Source organism: Heteronotia binoei, chromosome 21 (genome assembly GCF_032191835.1).
Source record: "Heteronotia binoei isolate CCM8104 ecotype False Entrance Well chromosome 21, APGP_CSIRO_Hbin_v1, whole genome shotgun sequence".
In the NCBI taxonomy this organism is placed as follows: Eukaryota; Metazoa; Chordata; class Lepidosauria; order Squamata; family Gekkonidae; genus Heteronotia; species Heteronotia binoei.
Genome location: NC_083243.1, coordinates 112,386,816 through 112,406,399, shown reverse-complemented (window position 1 = coordinate 112,406,399; position 19,584 = coordinate 112,386,816). Strand labels below are relative to the sequence as shown.

At 42.3% G+C, this 19,584-nt stretch overlaps 1 protein-coding gene across 1 annotated transcript; it reads right to left on the bottom strand.

Annotated features, from left to right (window-relative positions):
• Positions 1-7,555: 7,555 nt before the first annotated feature.
• On the bottom strand, positions 7,556-19,162 carry COMMD9 (COMM domain containing 9). The gene is made up of 6 exons (XM_060262259.1): positions 19,041-19,162; positions 18,210-18,335; positions 17,790-17,929; positions 16,206-16,240; positions 12,183-12,286; positions 7,556-10,159 (listed from the first exon to the last, which is right to left on the bottom strand). The coding sequence occupies exons 1-6, from the start codon at positions 19,092-19,094 to the stop codon at positions 10,019-10,021; spliced, it is 600 nt and encodes a 199-aa protein (XP_060118242.1). The 5' UTR covers positions 19,095-19,162; the 3' UTR covers positions 7,556-10,018.
• Positions 19,163-19,584: the final 422 nt, after the last annotated feature.

Here is a 19,584-nt window from a genome sequence, read left to right as displayed (position 1 = left end):
TGTGGGATCTGGCCCATGACAGGTCAGAGAGAAGACTCAAGGAGCAGACTTGGCAGTCTAGCAGCTCACTTTTTTGCACTCTTTTTTTTTTGAGCAATGAGTGCAAGACTTAGCTTTGTGGCTCTTGCCAAGGCAGCTGAGGCAGAGGTTGTGGTCATCTGTTGATGATGGCTTCTCTGTGCAGCTGCAGCAGTGTTTAAACAGTCCCTTCCATACACTGCAGAGCCCATTTGGTTGGGGGGGGGGAGGAGAAAAGAACAAGCATGAGGGATTTTTTTTCTTTTTTAGGGATTGACAAAGAATAAGAAGAGAAGTCAGATGAAAAAGAGGAAGAAGAACCAGAAAATGAGGAAGATACAGCCAACAAGCAACAGCAAGGGAATATGGGTGGCGCAGCAGTTAAAAGATCAGATAGTTACATGAATTCAGTAAAAATTGTCACCTGATTAAAGAAATTTGTTGCCTTTATAAATGATCAATTGTAAATGAATTGAATGTATATATTTGCACATTAACAATAGTTCTATGGGGGGAAGCATTCTTATGTTTATATTCTTGTACTTTTCAACTGGCATCAATATATTGTTGTTGTTTTTTCCTTTGGAAAAGAAGATAAATACCTTTAAGGTGGCACTGGAATTTTGTTTTATGTGGCTTTTTTAAACAATTGCATTAAAATTTGATTGCTTAGAAATGGTATGTGGGAGGGGATCAGATCACCACTGAAAATTATTCCTTGTTTAAGAGAATTTGTATTGCATTTTTAACTGGTTTTATTGACTTTTATTTACTTTACTGTTCTCTAAACTACCTTGGGAACTTTTTAAAGCTGAAAGCTGAACTCTGATTCACAAAACACACACACATATATTTGTATATGTGGAATAGTGCTCCTACATGATTTCGTTTCCATAAGGTTTTATGCTTTGGCTTGCACATTATCCCACATTGTAAAAATTTCATTTTGGGGGGGAGGGTGGTGGTCCTGTTTTTCTGTGTGCTGTTTGTTTCCTGAATCTTATTTGCATAACTGAATTATTGCCCTTAAATTACAAACAGAACCACTGGCAGATTCAACTTAACAATGCTAATGGATGCTAGTATAATTCTGTTGCTGGCAGTTGGCACTGAACCTCCACTGACTCATCAGCATAAAGGGACACTGTCACCCTGAAAACTGCAATTCAAATTGCCCAGAAAATGAACTCACCTCATTGGTGCTATTACAACCCTTGAAAGAGACTGGGGCAGGAGTGGGGTGGGGAGAGAGGCTTCTCATTCCCAGCAACTGCCACAGAAATAGCAGAACTGGCAACTGGGCCAAAGATGCAAAAAGATGGAATTGGAGCAGTTTAACTAATTGCAAGAAAGAGTTAGTTTACTTGCTTCTCAAATGAAATATTAAAAAATTGCTTCACAGGATTATCTTCCTGCATGATTTAACTCCAGGCTGCACAGCTGGAGGCCCAGGGTCCATACATACTCACAAAACATTTTATCTGTTCTTAATGAAAGGATGCTATCTTTTTTTTGTTACATTTAAGAGCCCGTTTTCAGGGAGGATGGGCTAGAAATGCAAAGTAGTAAATAATAAAAAAATAATAAAACTTTGTTTTCCAAGTTGAATGAGATGCATATCTTCTATCTTAGGGCTCATATGAAATGATCCAGCCAATAGTCACGAGGGAACTTTATTACAGTAGTCAATCAGCCATGAGAATATTGGATGAGTGGCAAAACACAACTGTATGTCACATTTTCAAGCAGGACACCACTGCTTGTGGCTGGCCAAGCCAAACGCTGCCTCCAAGATGTGTGATCTGCTTAGTGTTTGACAAACATCTCTTGGGAATCCCATCAGAAAGTAAAAACTGGAAAGTTTATTGAACAGCAGGATGCCAAGAATGCAGAAATTATTATTAGTTTATTTCTATTCTGCCCCTTCCCCCTTTTGGGGGGCTCAGAGCGGAGCACAATTTAAATTAAAATCACAATAAAATCAAGATAAAAAACAAATTCAACATTCAGTAAGTGCAGTAAGTTAGTTCAGCAAGGTGATATGAGCAAGATTATATAGCTCCACAATACAGTGATGCAGTGGGCCGTAAAGGCGTAGGGGGAGGTCAACCGATCTAATAGATGGATGCCCGCTGCCTCATCCAAAGACCTGGCGAAACAGCTCCGTTTTACAGGCCCTACGAAAGGCCAGTAGACCAGGTAGGGCCTGGATCTCTATTGGGAGCTGATTCCACTAGGTCAGGGCCAGGACCGAGAAAGTCCTGGCCCTGGTAGAGGCAAGATGGGCATCCCTTGGGCCAGGGACTGTCAGAAGATCCTGGGAGGCCGAATGAAGCGACCTTCAGGGCATATATGGAAGGAAACGGTCCTGTAGGTATGTTGGTCCCAGGCCGCGTAAGGCTTTAAAAGTCAAAACTAACACCTTGAAATGGATCTGGTACTCTATAGGCAGCCGTCTATACTAATAAAAGGATGTGTTTGTCAGTCTGTGGTAAGAATAACTCATTAGAAAATAAAGCTATGGGTGTCAAAATTGGACACCCAGTACAGGATGATTGTGGGAGCTTCAGTGCCCAAACCAAAGAAAATTGTAACGCTTTGGCCTGGATTATCTATAGAAACCATCCCAGAACTATTTGCCATAAAGCTATGCTACTCTGCTTGTGGCAGGTATAATTTTTAAGAAAATAGGCATTTGAAAGTTGGCTACCAATTTCACTATGATCATGCAAGCTGCAAAGCCAAAATGGAAGGGAACGGGGATGTTTTGCCCCAGAACAGTCAAACTGTTAGTGATGGCTTACTAGACACCAAGAACAAAGTTGAAGTCCCATAGCACCATTAGAAGCCAGGAAGGTGGAATCATCAAAGACAGTGAACGTGAAGCATACACCCTCCTTTACACAACAAACCTCCAGAGTTTGCAAATTAACCAGCCTCTTGGGGATAATGCACATTGGAATGGTACTCTAGAGGTAGCCATGCTATTGAAAATACTTATGATAGGTAGAAAATACAGCCAAATCGCACTTTTGAGGTTTGCTCACAGAGGCCCTATAAAACAGTACTGAGAACAAAGCAAGCCACAAGATGGTGAACAGAGTGAGTGGGTAGGATAGTCCCAATAAAGCAGAAATTGCTACCCTCTTATTAAGAATATTAACAGCTAAATTGTGGGTTCCAAGGCTCTCTCTAGGTGAATCTGTGTTCAGGTGGAGGACATATTGGAAGATTTTCACTCAGTCCCCCTTCTTTCCTCTCCAGAAATCCAACTACATGCAAAGCATTTGCAGTACCCTCACCATTTTGCTATCTCTGCCTATGAGCATTGCAAGCAAGTAACAAGTCTTTTCTAAATCGGCAAATAAGTTCTGCTTTGTTCCTCAATTCACAAGTGGTCTGAAAGGGAATGAGAAGCACTTGAACCATCCTCATTCCACCCCCCTCAATTGCTGCTTTCACACAGTGGATGGAGTGAAATCAAGCGTCCAAGGGCTCCATCTTCTGGCCAAAGGCTGCAATGCATAAAAATGTGCAAAAAATTGTTTTTCTCATTCCTCCTGCCTCCCTCCATCATCTGGTTCATACATTCTCTGCTAAAATATTCTGAGTGAGATATAACCAAAGGGTAAGGCAAAAATCAGCCAAATCTGTAAACCTGCTCAGACACTGATCCACGAATGTTTGCTTACACATAAGTAAAGTGGCACAATTATGCCACCATGCACGTGATTTGTCAGAAAACTGAAAAATGCCTCTAGTCAGAAGAACTGTGTGCTAAGATCAGGCAATATGGAAGTTCTGGTTTTGGCTCCTCATCTGTAATGCCCATTTCACGTGAAAATCATTGCTGGTGTTGTGGCCAGAGGGAAAAAATGCAAGAATTCAGACATACTTTATTCTTGCTTATCTTTCTAACACTGGGCCTGCAGAAATTCACTAGACTTCAAATGTGACCACTTCCCTGGGATGGGAGAATGATTTTATTTCAGCATTGCCAAGGAAGCCTCAAGAACTTTTCAGCTCCAATTATTTTAACAGGAGAGGTTCAAACACACTCGCCGCCCCCCTTTTTTGGCCCAATAAAACCAAGAAGATTTAGATGCTGGCTGGCTCTTGCTCCTGAATTTTGGTATACCTAAACTTGTAACATATTAAATTGCCCCCATATTGTTCCTTTGTAGCTCTCTCTGGCAATTGCATAGGCAACTCTTCAACATGACCTTCAAGCCATTAAAAAAAATGCTGAGAGCTGATCATGCTTGCTTGTGAGAGAGCACTGCCCTGGTTACAGTGCAGTCCTATCAGCCAAACTAGATGTTACAGCATCTGCCATAGAGACTTGCCAACACACTGGAAATACTTTTAAAATCATTGCAGCAGCCTGAATCAGCCCCAAGCAATAGCAAAAGAGGTGCATGGGAATTCCACGTGCACTTTGCTTTCTAATAGGGCAAATAGGGCTGCCCTGAGCCTGCCTTGGCGGGGGAGGGCGGGATATAAGAATTTATTATTATTATATTGCTTATGTCATTTCAACTTGGGGAAACAGTGTATGTGCAGCTAAAGGCCCTCCCACCCTCACACAACATGGCCCCAGGCCAAATCAAGCCCCTCCCCCAGTGGTGATTTGAAAAACCAGGCTTCAACATGCCTCCAAACTCCTGTAACATCTAGTTCAGTTCTAAGGAACTCTGGAGACAGAAAAATCCCCATGCAAAGGCAGAACAAAGCTGCTCCCCCAGAGGAAACTACTGTTGCTTAAAGGCAAACGTAGCAGTCTGGTAAATGGAAACCACCTCAGCCCCAACCCGGAATGGAGAAGTGACAGGGGTGGCCAATGGTAGCTCTCCAAATGTTTTTTTTTTTTTGCCTACAACTCCCATCAGCCCCAGCCATTGGCAATGCTGGCTGGGGCTGATGGGAGTTGTAGGCAAAAAAAACATATGGAGAGCTACCCTTGGCCATCCCTGCTGAAGGCTATCTGAACTCCAAGGCCAGGATTAAAATGTACTAACTATATATAGATACCCCCAAGTGGAACTCTTTTACACCTTCTACTCTGCTACCCAAAATATGTGCGTCCGCACACTCTCTAAATAAATGTTCTATAAATTCTAACTTCTACTAAATCCTAACGTAAGCAAACAGTACTAATTTAGAGAGTGCAAAGAGAAATGTGGGGTAGAAGAAAGAAGTCCTGTAGAGTTCATCAGAGGAAGGAAAAAGTTGCATGCAAGAGGGCAAGATCTTTACAGACACCTGCACTGGGATAACAGGGCCTCTGCATAGTCCCTACTTACGGTTGCCAACTCCTGCCTGGGAAATATGCAGAGATTTTGGAGATGGAGACTGGGTTTGAGGAAGGGGAGGGGCCTCAGCAGGGCATAATGCCATACAGTCCACCATCCAAGGCAGCCATTTGTTGCTGTTAAGCATCTTCATTCTGCTGTATGCTAATTTACTGCTCAGCCTCTACCTATCTGTAGGACTGGTAATTTTCACTGCATTGCATCTGAAGTAGTGTGTATGAACATGAAAGTTTATACCTTGAATAAAACTTTGTTGGTTTTAAACTTTGTTCTGCTGCTTCAGACCAAGCTGGCTACCCACCTGAATCTATTGCCTCTTTGAAGTGGTGTGATTTGCTGCCTCTAGATTACAGAAATACATTCCAATCTTCTATTGCAAAATTTTATAGAGGCCAATGAATAAAATTAAAAGGATACCTAGCCCTTCCTGAGAATTGGCAAAGGGTTCTCAGCAATGTTATTAGGTGCTGATTTGAGACCCTACTCATGGTGTAGTAGCTTAGTGGTTGCCTGGGACAGTAACATCTAAACCACACGGAATCACATTTTAGGTTTATGTTGCAAGGAAGCACACTAATGTATTCTTTTCACTATCCAGACTAAACCCATTGTCCAACAGCGAACTGTACTTGCAATTGGATTCTCCTGATCTGGACATCTGCTGGTAGATCTCTGTCATCAAAATAGGAGCATATTACAAACTGCAGCAAGCACAACAAGGAGGTAAGTCTTCTCTTCCCAGGGTTAGCCTGGTGCTGTTTCTTCCAAGGCATGCTTATGGATGCAGCCTACCCCACAGATGAATGGTGGATGTGCTTCAGGCTGCTTTTGCAACCTGGAACCAATTGGATTTATTTCAACAATGAACAAGTTCCATGTTCCCTAGACCAGAGATGTCAAATGTCCAGCCCATGGGAAAAGAACCAGTGTGCCAGGGCTTTAATCAGGCCTGCAGGGCTCTTTTCTCCCTCCTCCTCCCCCTCAAATATCCTCACCCTTTGAAGCTCTGAGGCTGCCCAAGTTCCCTGCTCTTTCTGCCTTGTCTTTGCCTGCTGCAGCAAGAAACAAAGCTGCAGAAAAAATGCAGAGTGGATTTTCCACTAAGGTCTCTGTGCCCAGGTAGGTAGGGCCTAGAGACTTTAATAGAAAATCCATTCCATGTTTGCCTTGCAGCTTTGTCTGTGCTGCAATGTGTTTCAGTGGAGTGACAATTAGTTTCACTTTTCAGTGTTCCTGTAGCCAGCTGAAGCTCATGCTTCCTGGAGTTCTGTCCTTGCAAATAAAGTGTTGATGCTTTAAGCCAGTGTCTCTGCTCCATGGACCTGAGAACTGGTGCCTGGTGAGTACTCTAACCTGGGAACCCTTAGCCAAATGGGGATACTACACCAGAGAGCCACTGCCAATCTGAGTAGATCGTGGGCGGTGGGGGAAGGGGGAGTTTGCAATGCCATTTCATTGTTTTCCCAGGCTCGGAGCATTTTATATTTTTAGTTTCTGCTGTGATCCTTTTGCTTTTCCTTGATGTTTCATTTTAAAAACTGCACTGCCAAATCCCACTATTCCACCTTTCCATTTTAAACAAAATATTGCAAGAGTTTTAAGCATGTTTGTATTTTAAGTTAAAACATAATATCTTTAATTGTGTTTGTGTCCTTTATAACGTTTATATCTCCGCTATCTCACATTTCATTTTATGATGCACATGGCCTGGCCCCACGAAGTCCCGTTTATTGTCAGATTTGGCCTTTCTAACAAATGATTTCAATACCCCGGCCTAGAAAGTCTCTTCCCCTTTTACCAAAACTGTCATTTGTGCAAGGGCCCCTGGAAAACCATTGATCTTGTGAAATTTTTGTCCAAGAGGCAGTGAGCTACATGGCAGAGACTGCCTAGCATACACATAACTCATTCATAGGATCCAAGCCAGAGCCACTGACAAATCACATCTTCTGCAGAGTTCAGCTTCCTCATTTGTAGAGCTGAGCTAACAGTCTTTGAAGAGATGCTGTATGAATCCAGCACATTAGCATAATTAAGTATCTTGTATGCAAAGCAGAGCGCTGTCCAGGATGGAACTGAGCTTGCCAGCCTGTGCATTCATGTCTGCAACGTGTTTACTGGACAGCAACGAGCCCATTGGCAACTGACATTATTGAACCTTAATCGCTACACCTAGCAGGCAACAGCTATTCAATAAAGCTTCAGGAATTGCAGCTGTACAAGGCTTTGCAGAAAATAAATCAGCCAGCTTTTTTATGACAGAACTATTTTCAAAGAGGAAAGACTTACAGGAAAAAACAGCGTAATTAATAGAACAAGTGACGCAAAGAAAGGACTCTGTTGAATGTAGCAATTTGTGTAACAATGCTATCCTTGTCTACAGAGATGAGATTTAGCAACTGGGGGGAACTAAAGGTACTCATCTAAATAACAGTATTAAGGAGTACAAACAGCATGCAGGAGTCCTAATAGTTGCTTTGCTGGAAACAAAGAGAGGAAGCTTTGTAACAAGCCTTAAAAAAGAATCGTGCGATAGCCAAAAGCTAGTACAGCTTAGTGGCTAAGAGGTTGAACTGAGCTGTGAAATTCCAGCTTCAAGTCTCATCTCTGCTAAATACTCATCTGATGATCTTAGATAACTTACTGTTAGTAGTCACTCCCTCTGCAGTGTGGAAATATTGATACTGTGATATAGCTGTCTCACAGACTCCTTAAAATATATCCTTTGGTCAATCTAGAAGCTATGAAAGTGCTAAGAATTGTTAATGTAGTGATGATGATATTGTGGCAGCACTACAAACAGACAAACCACTGCAAATGCTTACTATCAGGTTGAAACACCAAAATATTTCCAGTGATGTCTGCGCAAATATTTCATTTTTCTTTACTTCCAACTGCTCCTTAGTGCAATTGCATCAATCTTTTTTAAAGACAGAAACTAGTACTAGGGCAGTAGGCTAAACTCATTCTAGGGAGCAAGTCCCACTGAATTTGGTAGAATCTGCTTTCAAGCAGACATGCTTATGATGGCATTGACAGAACAGCTTCGGCCATTAGGAAGAATGGGGTGGGGGTGAAGCAGGAAGTGTAACCCATGTGTTCTTCCTGTTTTCCTTGTCTCTTTGAACAACCAAAGCAAAAAAGAAGGGTGAAATGACTTATTGGGTACAGCAGGAGGGATAAAGCAGCCCCAGCAGCCTTATGGAAGTGAAAATAGAGAGAATAGCATTTCTGCAGTTTTAAAGGAGAGGCTTACTTATTTGGACAACTCCAGAGCTGGAAACTGAGGAGTTTAAAACTATGCAATTGAGAATGTAAGACACAAGGCTTCACGGTGTAGAATATAGCAAGGTGATAAATTTTCCAGCTAACTGATGGTCAAGAAAATGAAATACTTTGTCACAAAGGGGTGGCCAGAAGTGATGCAGTCGGAAAAGAAGGAAGCAAATTTTTGTTTCCTTCACTGCAAAGGAGAAGGATGCAATTCAAGACTGCCTGTCTACGTTCAAAGAGAAAACTTCTTAACCTTAGAGAGGAAACAGACAACAAGTACCTCTAGTGAGCACACTAAGCAGGAAGTGGAGGAAAGTTACCTGTATCCACTGGTTTGTGGATTCAGACCTACAGTCGGAAATTTGGACCCAGACTTAGCCACATTAATCTACATGGACTAATAGCAATTGATATGGCGTTTCCTTGCAAAACTCTCTTTCTGAAAGCATCTTCACGTGAAAAGAAGGTCCACTGAAATCTGTGGTACCAACTTTTTTCTGGTAGGTATATTTTGGATTAGTGTGCCAAGATCCCAACGTGCCTGGCTTACCAGAACATAGTATGATTAAGTAGGGAAGGCTTTACTTGTAGCAGCACATGGATCAGCCAAACTTCACTTATGGAAGACAGGAAAGGAGGGAATCTGCGCAAACGTTAAGCACCTAAGGAAAAATAAAGATTGGGGCTGGGTAATAGAACAAGGAAACATAAGAAACTTACTGAGGAAAATCAACACTAACCTTCATCTGTGACAGAACAAAGAATGCAAAATGGTCTTATGTTCACTGTTCCTTGGAGGAAGAAAAAAAATATTTAGTACATTTTAAAACTGGTTAGTGCTTTGTAAGCACATGATCTACTGTTATGACAACCAGCAGCTGCCATTAATCATTTCTTTTGATACATCCAAAGGATCTTCATGCCCTCTTCTCCAACACAAGGGAGGATCAGCAACTTCTCAGCTTATCACCCCCAGGCATTTTTTGGTAGTGAGTTGCAGTAAAATTTCCCTATCTCAAAAGCAGTACCTCAAAAAATAGGGAAGGAAGTCTTGTACTCAGCATACACCTTTCAAGAGTCTGTTGAAGCTGGACTGCAGCCTATTAGTGCTTTTAGTCCCTAATTCCAGAGCAAGGAGATATGGTCAGATCTTACTGGCTGCTCCTCTTTCCATTACAACAAGCCAAGCTTCTTTAAGGCTACAGACAAGGTACAGTCTGGATGAGCATCAGGAGGCTATGGCAGGCACTAAACCAAGGATATGGAGCTTTTGCATCTGAGGTGCCCACCACCACCGAAGTGAAAAGGTACCCTTTGGAAAAACAATGTGTTTGGTTATGAGAAAGAGGAATGAAAAGGTTTGTTTGCAAGAAAATTCTTTCCTGTATCTGAACCAGAATTCCCCATTTGGAGGATTACTTATTTGCAACAGCTGAAAGCTGGTCACGAATTCTCCCTAGGCCATCAAGCATTGTGTCCACTGTTTGCTTATTCAACTCTATTGTCAATGCAGAGGTTGCGAGGTCATTCCCACATAAGGCGGCATCTTCCTGGATCTGAAAGAAAACCAAAGCTTAGCATCAACTTGAAATCTATCTTCCCAGTGTCATTTGTTCCATCTACTGGACAGAAACTCATACATATTGCATGTTATCCTACTGCCTCATTCACCAGTGTGTTCTTGTAGCAGAGGAAAACTTTCTCCAGTGCAAGAGGCCATTCTGCTTGTGGAAGAGGGTCTTTGGGTTTAAGGACAGTACCCCTCTCAGCAAAGCAACAAGATACAAGCACCACCTGATTTTTGCACTAAGTGATCCTAAGTACAGGCCTGCAGGTTTTGTTGTGAACAAAACATTCAGGGGAGGTGGCTTTTACCTCTTTTTCATTGCCCCTGAATATAGCCATGCCTCAAAGATGGACAAAAGTTCAAGCAGAGGCCAACTAACTGATTTCAGCCCCATTATACCTCCATTTTTGTCTGAAAGTTGTTCTATAGCACAAGATGGAAGTTTACTGTCCCTCATTAGTTTTAAAAGTTTTAAACACTAACCAATCACAACACCTGTGTTCCCCAGCACAATAACTACACAAGACATGGAGGCAATCCCCCCCCCCAAGAGGTTAAGACAGTATGATGGAGCAAAGTGCCATAATTTTTGGAGTTTGCAGGTTTTGTAGTGCTTTTGAAGCCCACACAGAACATTTTGGTAGAGGCTGAGGAAAACGAACCTGCAAAATAATGAACATGCAAACTCACGAAAAATGAGAGTTTTACTATAGAAATGCACAAGTTTCGGTCCATCTACTTGAAAGCAACCCATCAGTTATGCCTCCCATGTAACTCTTTTTCCTTCTCTTCTTCAGTCTCACATGCAGTATTTTGAATCCAATGAAGATGGAGATTCTCCATCTGAGTCATGGCGGCCCAGGAAGGGAGATCCCATTGCTGGCTTTTGACAGAGTGCAACTGTTATTGGCACCAAAGGTCAAAAGCCAGGGTGTCTTCCTGGAGTCCCCTCTAACTATGGAGGCCCAGATAGCAGCCACTGCTAAATCCGCCTTCTTTCATGTGCAGCGGGTACTGCAGTTGGCCCCTTTCCTGGAATGCAGCAATTTAGTGATGGTAATCCATGCTACGGTCATCTCGAGAGTGGACTCCTGTAATGCCCTCTACATGGGGCTGCCCTTGACTCTGATGCTGCAGCACGGTTGTTAATAGGACTCCCTCGACAGGAGCACATTCAAGAGCTGCACTGGCTGCCTACTGGATTCTGAATCTGCTTCAACGTGCTGGTATTGACCTGCCTATCTACAAGTCCACCATTCCCCACATGTCCTCCAGAGAGCACTGTGTTTGGGAGGGCAAAATCTTCTCCCCATCCCCAGAGAGGCCAGACTGAGCTTTACAATGGCCAGAGCCTTCTCAGCGGCAGCACCGACGTTGTGGAACACCCTCCTGGAGGCCCTATGGGATATTTTCCAAATCCACAGGGCCTATAAAACAGAATTATTCTGATTAGCCTATGACATGAGTGGAGAATGCTGCCACCCTTATAACTGAGCGAATACCAGCTATAAGAAATTAGACAATGTCTCAAGGACCACTGATGGACAGACCACCTAAGAAATTAACAGAAATTGAACTGGCCCACTGAAGAAACCATGAACCACCATAAGAAGTTGTGAATAGCACCATAATGTTATATTTATAGTTTTTAGTTTTATATTGTTTTAGTGATTTTAATATGTAATTCTTGGTTGTTGTTAGCTGTCCTGAGTCCATTTGTGGAGAGAGTGGGATATAAGTTTACAGTAAATAAATACTGTCACAAGGAGCAGCAAAACCAAGAGGTTCATCACACTTCTGGCAAGTCAACCAGTAAGGCAGGTAACGGGCTGCATTCAGCTTAGGAGAATCACAAGTCATGCAGGCATGCTCTCTGAAGATTTTGTGGCGGGGGGGTGGAACTGTGTAGTGTATACATAACCTTTGTATAGAGAAGAGCAAAGTGCCCATTTGTTTCTGTTCATCAAGCAAAAAAGGACCAAAATAACAAGCATCTGGTCAACAAACAATACCTTCAGCTGTAGCAGGCAGGTGGGGACAGCCATTCTGCTGACACTGTCTGAAGAGGTCTTGATGTCCACTCGCCAGTCCATATCAATTAGCCGAGGAAGGGAAACTATGGAATTAATGAAACACACTGATTGCTGACTTTTACCTTGCAGAATGCCATCACTCTTAGCCATTAAACAGTTCCAAAACCCTTGCATGAGCACTTCATTAGCAAGCGTGTGCCTCTTTCCAATTTGGGAGGTTCTTGTCCAACACACATGAGTCCAAATAAGAAAATGGGGGTAGTTCATAATCCATTAGGGAAATGGTAGTATTTATGTGCAGTCTAGGGACAACTACAGCAGTGGTGTAGCCAATATGTTATATGTCATTCTACCCTAAGGTCTGACTCGGATGACCCAGGCCAGCTTGATTTCATCAGATCTCAGAAGCTAAGCAGGGTTGGCCCTAGTTAGTACTTGGATGGGAGACCACCAAGGAGTCCAGGGTTGCTATGTAGAGGCAGGCAATGGCAAACTCTCTCTTGGCTTGAAAATCCTACAAAGTCACCATAAATTAACAGCAACTTTCCACTACCAAGGATATCTCAGTTCAGTACCTGAGATCTAAAGGATTGCAATTAGAAGGACTGGGAAATTTCTCCACCTGAGACCCCACAGAGCCAAGCAGACAACGAGTTACATGGGGACTCAGTGTAATGCAGCTTTATATGGCAAGCTGAGAGTTATGGTAAAAAAGCAACAATATCCCCCCAATTTTTCTGCTGTTTGTTGTTTTTAGGAATTTTATGAATTTGTATGTATTACTAGGTATGTATTTTAATCTGTTGTGACCTGCCCTGAGCCTGCTTGCAGGAAGGGCAAGATATAAATCCAATAATAAATACATTTCAAGAAATCAAAACTGTATGCAAGAACCCACAAGGACTTGTGGGAGGCATCTCACTTCTCCCCCCCCCCCCACCGCCCTATTTCTTAATTCCCTTTCTCTGTCATCTGGAGAGCAGTTGTAATACTAGGTGATCTCCAGCCTCCACCTGAAGGTTGGCAGCCCTACTTTCTCAGGAGAAAATGGCTGTTTTGGAAGGTGGGTTCTATGGAATTCTATCCTTCTGAGGTCCCTCCCCTCCTGAAATTCCACCATTCTCAGGCTACACCCCCCAATCTCTGAATTTCCTAACCTGGAGTTGGCAACATTCTCTTTCCTACCCAACAGTCAACTCTGTCCTCTCTCTTAAGATGTTCCCCCCATAGCAGCCTCTACATAGGATAAATATGGCAGAGTTGTGTGGTGCCAGCCACTGGGCCATGCCAATCTGCATGGTAGGGGAGCCCTCAAAGACTTGTGGGGGGAGTGCCTTGATTTCTCCTGCGAAGACAGAGGTCCTTTCCTTGGGTTGTCGGGGACCGGGGGGGGGGGGGGGGGGAAATCCCCTTGCCAGTTTTTGACGGTGTGCCGCTGATGGCGGCAGACAAGGTCAAGAGCCTGGGGGTACTATTGGAGCCTTCCCTAAAGATGGAGGCTCAGATAGCAGCCACTGCCAAGTCCGCGTTTTTTCATCTTAGGCGGGCAAGGCAATTGGCTCCCTTCCTGGATTGCGACGACCTAGCAACAGTGATCCATGCTACGGTCACCTCGAGGTTGGACTACTGCAATGCCCTCTACATGGGGCTGCCCCTGTGCCGAACTCGGAAATTGCAGCTGGTGCAGAATGCCGTGGCCCGGTGTTATTGGGCCCCCCAAGATGGGGGCACATTCGGCCAGGTCTTCGGGCTCTGCACTGGCTTCCAATAATATATCGAGTCCGGTACAAGGTGCTGGTTATTACCTTTAAAGCCCTATATGGCCTGGGACCTGCCTACCTGAAGGATCGTCTCTCCCCACATGTTCCCTAGAGAGTACTGAGGTCGGGAACCCAAAACCTTCTCGCTATCCCTGGGCCAAAAGAAGCCCGCCTTAAATCGACTAGGGACAGGGCCTTCTCTGTTATGGCCCCTACATGGTGGAACCAGCTACCGGAGGAGGTGAGGGCCCTGCGGGACCTTATTCAGTTCCGCAGGGCCTGTAAGACAACCCTCTTCCAGCTAGCTTACACCTAACTGATATGGGAAACTAATGTAGCTTACCAGATTCTTGCTATTTATACTGTTATAAGGTTTGATGTTTTAAGGTTTTAAATGTTTTGACTGTTTTAACTGCTTATATATTTAAATGTTAATTTAATTCTTGTTTTATTGTCTGTTGTGAGCCGCCCTGAGCCATTTTTGTGGGAAGGGCGGGATATAAATCAAAAATAAATAAAATATATAAAAAATCTCCCTTGGCAACCCATATATCCTCTCCCCTTTACCTACTCATTATCTCCCTCTCCCCTTCTCAGACATTCACCAGTCTACCTTTTATCTGCCTCCCATCTTCACCTACATTTAGTATTTATTTACTTCATATTCCTTCTTCACAATGGGGACCAAAACAGCTTACATTATGTTCCTCTTTTTTTTTATCTGCACCACCCTTAGCAAGCCTATGCAAATCTCTTTTTTCTCCTGTAAGGTAGGTTAGGCAGAAAATATGTGATTGGTCCAAAATCACCCAGATGGGGATTTGAACCTGGGTCTTGCAGACCCTACTATGAAGCTGTAACTGCTACACTGCACTAGCTTCCAAAGGGAGCTGCTATTGAACAGCAGCAAGCAGCCAGGCCTAGTTGAGTCATTCAACAATTTACAACCAGTGAACTATTACTACAGTAAGAGATGTACAAATGACAAGAAAAGCTAAAGCCACACAATCCTATGCAGAGTTCTTCCAATCTAAGGCCATTTCTACCTTCATGTCCTTCAAGAAAAGCACCAATATAGATATATCTTCCTGCAAGGTTGCAAAACTTGTATAATTTTTTAGAAGGTAGAGATTTTCTATTCCTAATGGTTGCAAGTATGGTTGGAAGGAGACTACTGCCAGAATCTCAGAAGCCAGAGAGATTGTCACACAATGATTTCAAGTGGGTGACTTAGGATTCAGTGCCTTATATAGCTCCTTACTCATTCTCATGACTCACGAAACAAGAGATAGGTAAAAAAATACAGAATTACAAAAACAGTTCTAAAAACAGAAGACAGTGTCTATTTAGAAGAATTGGAGTGGTGCTTTTAGACATAAGCTTTCCAGTTTCCCCCCCAGAGCATCTTGAAATTGTGTCCATGGGAAAGAGGAATAATCATCTCATGGGATGGTAGTAGAAGCCTACAATGGGTCCTTTTTCACCGCTGAAAAATACTGTCAGGATCCAGATCATAACTGATAATTTGCAGAGGTACAGAATTTTGAGTAAATCACACACCACCTTGGCAAAATTAATTTATTTCACCTAACCTGAATCTGTTGCCAATGAATGATATTGCAGCCACACAGTGACTTTCCATGTTCCTTCTCATTTCCACTGTTGTGTTTTCCACTTTAGTGCTTCCCAGAATGGCCCTTCTTTGGTTTAACTGAGAAGACAAGGTTTGCTCCTACTTTAAAAACTTATCCAAAATTTCATTATGTGGTGGAGTTTTTTCCTAATATTCCCCATCAATTTAAGTTAATCACTGACTATCCCTCCCTACACTTAGCAAACTTGTGCAAATCCCTTTTTCTCCTGCAAACTGTCCTCTCCTCTCACCTACCTTTTGCCCTCTTAGCTTAGAAATCAGATCATTCACACAGATATTTGTGTTATCAGACTACATGCACCTCTTCATGTACATTTTTTCCATTATACTCATAAGAAAAATTGAAGGTTGGTGGCAGGTCCCTATGGTGAAATAGGCAGACAAGTATCATCTCATAAAATAAAGTATAGAAAGCAACAACCATAGAAGACACTTGCCTTTTGAGAAGGGATTATGAGCAAAGACCAGCTCTACATGGTTAATATCACTTAACAGGCACTAAATAAATGCAGTAATAATCATTACTAAAGAAACAGAGATACCCATTTCAGAAATAAAGGTCACTCCACTTCAGTACCAGATACTTACTCTGACCGGCTTGTACTTCATTTCTCCACGCAGATCTGAGAAAAGGGGAACAGAACACAGAGCAGTATCACTTGCTGTAAAATGAAGCAGAGTCTAGAAGTGGAGTCAGGCAAGCAATTTCTCTATCACTTTTTTGGCAAGCAATTTTTCTCAAACTATTGTTTGTAACGTCAGTGACTGAAGGATTCCACAAGAGATCTCAGTTCCATTACAGGCATTGAGATTTAACCATTTCCATCATAATCCAATTTATACTGCAGTGTTTCAAACAACCTAATTCTTCTTGACTGCCACCACTTTGCGACAGCAGAACTTTATGCTCGAGGGATGGGGGAACAAAGAAAGCATATTTGAATTGCAATATGTAACTCTACCCTTCCCTGATAGCTTAAGGTGAATAAAAATAATTTCTAACAAAAACAGGAGGTTCATCCTCCCCCTTCCAGAATTATCCTACAAAGCTGCTTAAACTTGTTTAATTGTCATGCCTTGCCCCTCTGGCCCAGCCTAGGCATCTTTTTGCAACATATTAAGAACTTTGTTAAAATCCTTACCCATTCATAGAGGCCTGCAATTATTCACTAAGGCTTCATCTTATAGATAACAAACATGAACACATGAAACTGCCTTATACTGAACCAGACCAACTGTCCGTCAAGGTCAGTATTGTCTACTCAAACCACCAGTGGATCTCCAGGGTCTCAGGCAGAGGTTTTTTTACATCATCTGGTCCTTCAATTGCAGACAACAGGATCTAAACCTGGGACCTTCTGCATGCCAAGCAGATACTCAATCACAGAGCCACAGTCCCTCCCCATTCTGTACTTCAGACTTTAAACGTCATCTTTTGTTTTATTTATGTCCCATTGGGCACCCAGAACAACTAATATCATTCTTCTCACTTCCATTTTATCCCCCCAACAACCCCAGGAGGAAGGTTAAGCTAAGAGTGTACAACTGATCCAAGGTCACCTAGCACCCTTTCATAGCAACATGAGGGCTTCAACATCAGTCTTCCAGATCCTAATCTGGCACTCAAACCACTACATAACACTGGCTCTGATGGGCGTGCCTGACTGAGTTTCTACTATTAAGTGTTTAACATAGAGGAAAAGCATGAATTGCAATAAAAGCTGCCACATATTTAAGAAATGAACGCTGAAAAATCCCAGTTCTTCACCATTACCCTGATTTACTTTACAAAGCAGATGGTTCTATGATATACTGATTACCCTATAAGAATGCCACAATCACAGATATAAACCAAAACCATAGTCCCTGCTTAGAATAGCCAGAACCACTTCCCAGGGGGTGGGGCTAAAAAGCAGCACATCCCTGCTTGTATGCTTTTGTTTTCTATTTGTATCAGAATCCCACCTTCTGAGGAGGAAACCTTAGCTGGTGGAGATAAGTTAAGCACAACTTAATGTATCTGGGAACCACCCCAATAGGTAGCATCAGCTAAAATTCACAAGCCTTGATTTTTCTGTTCAGACAACCCCAGGGATGTTTCTTTAATCATTATTTGGCCTGAGAACTTAGTCAGAACATCGCCTTATTCAATACCACAAAGAGGACACTTACAAGTTTTCCAAGATTATCTTAGTCAAAAGGTTTTTAAGGTTCTGGTGGAAGCCTTCTGGAAAGAGGGAGAGAATTTCTTCTGGGGAGGCCAGGCCTTGATGCACAACATGCCTTAAAAGGCTGTGCAAAGAACAGATCAACTGTAGGAGAAACAGAAAGACACAATTAAAGATTTCCTATTATCAGATATGAGTTCAGTTGCATCCCAAATTAATGGAGTCCTCTTACCTTCTACTCAATAGCATCAGGCCTGATCCTTGTTAGCTAGTTCTCCCACAGGATTCCTGTTCTTCAGCTTTCAGCTCTACTCCCTGATCTCTACTCTCTGCTTCCTGGATTCTGATGCACGTTCTCCAATTCCAATTACAGCCCTGCTGCCCCAAGAACATGGTTAACCCTGAAGCAGCATGCGGTACTCACTTGCTTAGCTTCATCTGGTTCAACTGAGAGAGTGGAACAGATGTCTTCAATCAGTTTCTCTGAACCAGTAGCTGAATTCAAAAAGCATTCTTGGCATAGCTGCCGGACCTCATCTTTTTTTGAAGCCTGTCAAAAGGAAACACTGTGATCTTTTTCAAAACATAGGATGGGGTGGTAGTTAGTACTGAAAGTGGCTTTTCAGGCAGATTAAACAAAACCATTAAAATAAGTCTATTAATGGCCATAAGGCATAACCATCAACTGGAACTTCCATGTGCAGAGGCAGTATACATCTGAGCACAGGACAAAGCAGAAAGTTGCCTCCTTCATGTCTTACTCGGATTTCTAATGCTATTTTATTTTCAGACATTTTAAGCTTAGTACACATAAGAATAAAAATATAATACCCTTTCATGGGGTTTTACATTGCATTTTAGTACCATTAACACTTCATGTAAGAGGTCTACCAAATGAGATACCATAGCTCTGCTAGCTACTTTTAATAATTTATTTTAGCAAATCCTCAAATTGAAACAAAATCAATTAAAATGCATCAAAGTACTCATTAACACGGAATTTTTTTTTAAAGCCCTAATAACTATATTGCTTAGCAGATACCTATACTTGAATCCCATCTGTGGCAAGCCTGGCTAAGTGTCAGTCGGGGTCCTTACAACGTTATGAAGACGTGTCTTTTAAAAATGCAGCTCTTTACAAATTAACGTCACTACAGATATAATATAAATAGGCATTTTAAATACTATAATTCTAGAGCAGTAAACCATTGAAATCAGCAGAGCGAGGAGATATTACCCTAATAGCGATACCTACTTTCAGTAATATCTGAAGCACAGCAAACTGTTCTGCGATCGGTGCAGTAGCCATTTTTACTCAATCACATGATCATCACTAGCCCTATCGAAGAGAAAGAGCACAATTTGTGTCAGTTTTTTTAATTAGCTGCTCTGCATCCTGGGAGCTGTAGTTCTATGGTAACCTAAGAGTCGGAGTGCTTTAACTGTCTGCTCCACGAATGAAGTCAATGAAAACCGTTTCCTTTTTTTCTTTTTGGTATTATTATTTCTCAGCAGCAACTATTCTCCTTTCAGTGGGGTTCCTTTACATGTATCTGCATATTCCCAGTTACATAGCAATTAATGCGCGTTTCAAAAGAATAGTCTTTTCACTGCAGCAAAAAATAAATGACATGGAGCGTGCTTTGTCTCTAGGTAACTGTTAGGCGGAACCCTCTAAAGATGCTGAGTTTATGGGGGTCAGTCTCCTTACCCCTATTGGTATAGAGGAAACAATAACGTGCCTCCTGCTAAGAGGTTTTGTGTTTTAAATGGTACTAATTTAGCAATCAATATGTTTT

Bases quoted from the DNA above. Each gene is read 5' to 3' on its own strand.
- COMMD9 (XM_060262259.1), bottom strand. From the start codon at position 19,094: ATGGCTACTGCACCGATCGCAGAACAGTTTGCTGTGCTTCAGATATTA. The intron at 18,336-19,040 runs GTAGGTATCGCT...TCCTTTTGACAG, and splicing joins TGCTTCAGATATTACTGAAA to GCTTCAAAAAAAGATGAGGT. The intron at 16,241-17,789 runs GTAAGTGTCCTC...CCCTTTTCTCAG, and splicing joins AAGATAATCTTGGAAAACTT to ATCTGCGTGGAGAAATGAAG.